A 6648-nucleotide genomic window follows, 5' to 3' on the forward strand; every position below is an offset into this window, starting at 1 on the left:
TTACCTTCCCAAGTAGAGCGATTATATGGACCAGAATGTCCAGAAGTATCCCTAAGTTTAGGGTTTCGCTCTTGGCGCCCTCTTTTAAAGGTGCGACTATAATTAGATTCCGGAATATGCTCTGTTTCCACGGATCTCGAATTATAGTTCTTCACAAGGATATTGTCATGCTTTTCAGCTACATTCATAGCTCCAATGAGCTCATGAAACCTTGTGATCCGTCTTGTATTAACATTGATTCGATGGTTCTTAGCAACCATCAATGCTGAGACGGGGAAGGTAGAGAGAGTCTTCTCAATCAACATCGCATCTGTGATCTGTTTACCACATAATTCCATTAAGGATTTAATGCGAAGTGCTTTCGAGTTATAGTCAAGAACTGACTTGAAATTACAGAAGCGGAGGCTATGCCATCTCACTTCTAGGTCAGGAAGCAAGGAGTCACGGACGTTGCCAAATCTTTCTTCGAGTGAGACCCGCAGCCTTCTGGGGTCTTCTTCGTTCATATACTTGTACTGGAGCGAATCATCCATATGACGAGTCATTAGGATGATGGCTTTCGCCTTATTTGCCTCTAAGGCTGCTCTATTTGCTTCCAAAGCTTGAGCTTGCTTAACAGTTAGCATGTCCTGGCTAGGCTCGAGAATCATATCCAGGATTCCATCAGCCTTGAGATGCTGGCGTATATCACGAACCCACCTGTGATATCCAGAGCCAGTCGTTCCCAATGGAGCAAAGTCCAATTTGTTCAGGTTACTCATCCTGAAAGAGAACAAGAAATTAGGGTTAGTTTCGGAGCGAAATATGCTACCACGAAAACATATGAAATTTCTGAGCGTAGTCGCTTCCAAGAAATTAGGAATTTCCGAGCGTAGTCGCTTCTAAGAAATTCGATTCCAAGAGATATTGGATTAGATCGAAACAATGATGTAAGTGGTCGATCATAAATTCTCTACAAACTCTAAGTTTGGAGATCTCAACAAGCTCTAAGCTTGGAGTGAGCATGAACCCCCACAGTTCGGCTTAATTTGGTCTCCCCTATAATGAAGAAAGGGGGGTAGAAGAAGGGAGGTTGCTAGTCCCCGAAAAAGAAGAGAAATTGAATTTAAAAACTCTAAAAAACGGGAACGTTTAATAAAAAATACCTCGAAATAGGTCGCCTGAAAATTTGGTCTGAAAAAGTCGCCGGAAAATGGCCAGAAAAGTCGTCGGCGGAGGCCGGAATAGTGGCAGGAAAGTTGACCTGAAACGGTCAACCGGCGTTGACCTAAGTTGAAAGGTGCTGACGTGGCACTAGTCCGGGGCTGACGTGGCGCTGGTCTGGAGCTGACGTGGCGCTGGGTCTGCTGCCTACGTGGATGATGACGTCAGTGGGCTGCTGTGCTGGCGTCATCGAGCTTCTGGGCTGAAAGCGTTTGGGCTATGTGGATGGGCTGCTTCAGTCTCTCCCCTCCTTTTTTTTTTTTTTTTTTTCTTTCTTCTCTTTTCTACAGGTTTTCTGCATAATTTTCAATTGGCCGGTTCACAAACTTTTAGGTCGGTTTTCAAGGAATGTCTTCCGGTTCTGGATTTCTGGGTTTGATATGCTACTTCTGGAAAAATTTGGTAGCAATTGGAAGTCCATAAGGTGGTGAACCGGTGAAATCTTTACTGCAAGTTGTATGGACCTTCCGGTGGCCGGTTCGGTGGATTTCCGGCCAGTTATTGGGGTGGGGTCGCCGGTTCTGGACTCCTGGGATCGAGTTCTTCAAGGTGTGAGGTGGAGGCAGAAAAGGCTTCAAGGTTTTGTATTCGGATTCAAGGTTTTTAGCTTCTTGAATCAGGGTTTGGCTATTTGTTTCAGGGTTAGGGCTTCGTGCTGATAACATATTTTAGGGAATCAGAAATTGAGAGATAATCGTTGTGTATTCTCATTGATAATAGGGGCCTCTTTATATAGAGGATTACAATGCATAGAATCTCAATCATATAAGGAAAGTAATCGTACATTGATTAGGAATCTAGATCCTTCTAATTGAACCCTATTACCACTAGGTCAAGTAACCTAGAGTTTGGGCTAAACACAAATAGAGATATCCTTAAACAAGAGTTTAATTATTTGTTTGAATTTCTTGGGTTTTTTTTTCTTGTATTCTAGTTTCTAATCATTTTCATAGTTTTCTTGTGAAGGTGCTTGAGTGAACTTCCTAATAAGAGAGGAAGAGGTAGACCAAGAAAAAGTGTGAGAAATCCGAGGACAAATTCTTTTGCACCATTGAGGTCTACTTCACCTATTTTAGAAGAGAGATCACCAAGTCCAAGATTTGAAGAGGTAGCAATGGGTGACGCGGAGAATAATAAGAGACCAATTAGAGCCTATAGTTGTCCTACCGTTGTCAACCAACCATCTTGTATAGTCTTGCCACCTTGTCGAGTCAATTTTGAGATCAAGTCTTCTACTCTTCAAATTTTGCCAAAATTCAATGGCTTTAGTCAAGAGAGGCCTTACACTCATATGAAGATGTTTGAAGTAGTATGTGGTACACTACAATTGGGAGGACTTACACCAGATAGCTTGAAGATGCATCTTTTTCCCTTTTCACTTCAAGATCGGGCAAGAGAATGGTTACATAGACTACCTCCCGCTAGTATATGATCATGGTGTCAACTTCAAGAAGAGTTTTTGAATGCATTCTTTCCGCCCCACCAGACTACAAGTATGAGAGACGATATCTTGAGGTTTATTCAATTTGATGGAGAGACTTTGCATGAGGCATGGGAGAGATTCAAGGACATTGACCTTGGATGCCCTCACCATGGCCTAGATAAGTGGTTACTTATTGATTCATTCCATAGAGGCTTGCTACCGGAATCTAGAAGACGTGTGGATAATGCCGCACTTGGAAGCATTGAAAATAAGCATGCTATGGAAGCTTGGGGTATCATTGAGGACTTATCTAAACAAAGTGCAAGGTGGGACTCTCATGACCGAAGAAGAAGACCAAGAGATGAATTTGAGAAGCCAAGGAGCCGAGAATTATATGATGAGCATAAGAGTCGAGATTCCTATGATGAGCCTAAGAGAGGTCGTGACACCCTTGATGATTTAAGGAGGAGCTGTGAGTTGTATGATGAGCCACGGACTTGTGAGCATGGTGTTGATAATGTTAGAGGCCGAGAGCCTTTACCTAGAGGTCGTGGGATTTATGAGGTGTCTATGCCAAGTGATGGAATGATGAGTTCAAAGTTAGATAGACTTGAGAAAAAGATGGAGCAATTACTTGAGAAGCAAGACCATGAGGCACACATTTCACAAGTCAAGGCCATGCATTCTACTCTTTCTACTTGTCTTTTATGTGAGTCTCCTAGCCATGTTACTCAAGAATGCCATTTAGCACATCAATATCCCGATTTTGTGGAGGAGCAAGCAAGAGTAATAAATAATTTTCAAGGAAGGCAACAAAAGAATGACCCTTACTCTCTAACATATAATCTGGGGTGGAGGAATCACCCAAATTTTTCATGGGGAGGCAACCAAGGTGGATCAAGTTCACAAAGTGGTGGTTCTTATAGTCATCAAGGTCAATGAGGTTCTAACTATGTTCAAAGAGGCTCGAGTGGCTCAAGTTTTGTACCCCAAGGTCAAGGAGGTTACTATGGTACATCGCATAGCCAAAATGGCTCAAGTTCTTCATCTTTTGGCCCTCACAACAATCAAGGGCAGATTTCACCTATGCATGGTACACATGGGAATGTCACGTATCCTTATGGTTCGAATGTTCAAAATGGTCCTCCCAGATTTGTGCAAGGTAGTGGCTAGGGAAACAACAAGTTTCAAGGTGGTTCTAGTGCTTTTCATGGAGGCAACCAAGGCGGGAGTTACAATCATACATCTATGTCACATGCTCCTTTGCATTCTAGTGAACCTAGCAAACCCGGTTTTGAATAGTTGATGAGTAAACTCATAGAAGCTCAAAATTCTACAAATGCGATCAACAAGCAAACTATTGATTCTCTTCAAGCGGGCTTGCATAAATTGGAGACTCAAGTTGGGAAAATGGCCTCTTCTATGCATTCAAGACCGCAAAGGTCTCTTCCTAGCAATACGGTGCCTAATCTTCGCCAAAATGAGCAAGCAAATGCTATATCTATTCTTAGAAGTGGAAAGGTATACGATAATAAGGTGCACAGGCCACAAACTTGATCTCCTACTCCCTTGCATGTGTATGATAATATGTATGACCCCTATTCCTCCTCATCCCATTCTTATAATGGTTATGTTCCCTCTCCTATGCATGCACCCAACTCCCCCATTTCAAATTCTAGTGATGAGTATGTTATGGTAGAGGATTGCTCTAGTGATGACAATGATTTTGAATTGATTGATGGTGCCACGAGGGAAGAAAATATACCTCGTGGCAATGTTAGAAATTCTTTAAATATGCATGATATTAATTCAAAGGCGGATGGGAACCGGGGGGAAGAAAATGTACCCCCGAAAATTGGAGTGGGTGATGTGGCTTTGCATACAAAAGGAAGAAATAAAGGGGTGGATAAGGAAGCCGAGGAGGAAGAAAATGTACTTCCCGGAGGAGCACAAGGAAGGAAGACCTCTTTATCTCATTCTACATCTTCAAAGTCTCATGTATCTACTTCATCCACACCACCTAAGCATGTTCACTTTGGGCCTACTACTATTGCATCATCTTCTAGTGATCATATGGGGAGCAATAAGGTGGAAGACTCTTCTAAAAGGAACCCTCATGCTCAAAATTCGGAGTCTACATCAAAGGGGAGAAACAAGGCGGAAGATTCTCATATGACTAGTGGAGGTCCTAAGGATAGGAGTACTCCGGTCTATTCTTCACTAGGGGAGGTCGTGTTGGCTAGGGATCCTAGTGGGACCGTGAGCACCCTTAAGGGTCTCATGGGTAACTTGAAATTTACCCCACCATTAGTTTTCTCTTAAGAGCCAAATTTGCCATATCCTAATGTGAAGAGGATGCAAGACCTCAACAAGAAGAAAGAGCGTCAAAATGTGGAGTTCATGGAATTGTTCAAGAAGGTGAATATTAATATTCCACTTTTGGATGCCATTAAGCAAGTACCCTCATATGCCAAGTACTTGAAGGAATTGTGCACAAACAAGAGAAGGTTTAGGGATGATGAAAATGTGTTTCTTAGAAAGGAGGCCTCTTCCGTGATTCAACAAATGCTTCCTCCTAAACTTGGAGATCCCGGATGCTTTACCGTCCCTTGTACCATTGGATTGAGAAATTTTGATAAGGCACTTCTAGATCTTGGAGCGAGTATCAACCTTATGCCTTATGAAGTCTACAAAACACTTGCTTTGGAGGACATTAAACCGGGCAAGATTAGATTGCAAATGGCGGATCAAAGTGTGGTTTATCCAAGAGGAGTAGTAGAGGATGACTTGGTGAAAATTGATGAGATATTGGTACCCGCCGACTTTGTGGTTTTAGATATGGAGCCTTTGAGTACTGATAGTGATGAGCTCCCCATTATTTTGGGGCGATCATTCATGGCAACCGCGGGCACCAAGATTGATGTTCAAAAGGGAATCTTAACTATGACTGTGTTTGACACGACTATTGGGTTTCGAATATTTGATGTTATGAAGAGTTCTGTGTATCACAAAGATTGTTTTCGAGTAGAGACGATGAATATTATTGTCTTGTTGAGGAGTCTAGCTTGAGATTTAATGATGATGACATAATGGAGGACGTGAATAACATGGAGACTATAATGCCATTCCAAAAGGTATGCAAGCCCAAAATAGTGCCTTTGCCTCATATTACTACTACAGTAGTACCTTTTCTTGAGAGCCCACCTACACTTGAGTTGAAGCCCTTGCCGCTCACATTGAAGTATGTTTTTCTTGGAGACAATGATACCCTTCCGGTTATTATTTCATCAAAGCTTAGTGAGTTGGAGGAAGGGAAGCTTCTTGGAGTTTTGAAGGAGCACAAGAATGCCTTAGGGTGGACAATTGCCGACATTAAGGGCATTTTTCCTTCTAAGTGTATGCACCGTATTCATTTGGAGGAGGACTCAAAACCGGTGCGAGATGCTCAAAGGAGATTGAATCCTCTGATGATGGAGGCGGTTCGAGGTGCTTAAGTTACTTGATGTGGGTGTGATCTATCCAATTAGCGATTCAAAGTGGGTTTCACCGGTGCAAGTTGTTCCTAAGAAAGGTGGAGTAACGGTGATAACAAATGAAAAAGGAGAAGAGGTAGCACAAAGGGTACAAACCGGGTGGCGTGTATGTATTGATTATCGGAAGTTGAATGCCGCTACTGGAAAAGATCATTTTCCCCTACCCTTTATTGATATGATGTTGGATCGTTTATCAGGGCACTCTCATTATTGCTTTTGGATGGGTACTCCGGGTACAACCAAATAACAATCGCCCCCGAAGACCAATATAAGACCACCTTTACTTGTCCATTCGGCATCTTTGCCTATCGGAGAATGCCATTTGGGCTTTGCAATGCCCCCGCTACATTTCAAAGGTTGATGATCTCTATTTTTCATGATATGACCGAAAAATTTATGGAGGTGTTTATGGATGATTTTAGCATACATGGAGATAGTTTCGATGATTGCCTTGCCCATCTATCAGTTGTACTTGCAAGATGTGAGGAG

The 6648-nt window shown here is 42.4% G+C and overlaps 1 protein-coding gene and 1 non-coding gene across 2 annotated transcripts; one reads left to right on the plus strand and one right to left on the minus strand.

Moving 5' to 3' along the window:
• Window positions 1-2695: 2695 nt before the first annotated feature.
• Window positions 2696-2802, minus strand: LOC112168614. The gene has a single exon (XR_002924373.1). It is a non-coding gene; the product is annotated as a small nucleolar RNA R71 (small nucleolar RNA).
• A 2179-nt stretch (window positions 2803-4981) lies between these two features.
• On the plus strand, window positions 4982-5695 carry LOC121049232. Its single transcript, XM_040505907.1, has one exon. The coding sequence runs from the start codon at window positions 4982-4984 to the stop codon at window positions 5693-5695; it is 714 nt and encodes a 237-aa protein (XP_040361841.1).
• Window positions 5696-6648: the final 953 nt, after the last annotated feature.

Source organism: Rosa chinensis, chromosome 5 (assembly GCF_002994745.2).
Source record: "Rosa chinensis cultivar Old Blush chromosome 5, RchiOBHm-V2, whole genome shotgun sequence".
Taxonomy (NCBI): Eukaryota; Viridiplantae; Streptophyta; class Magnoliopsida; order Rosales; family Rosaceae; genus Rosa; species Rosa chinensis.

Coding starts and splice junctions, on each gene's coding strand:
- LOC121049232 (XM_040505907.1), top strand. CDS start 4,982: ATGCAAGACCTCAACAAGAAGAAAGAGCGTCAAAATGTGGAGTTCATG.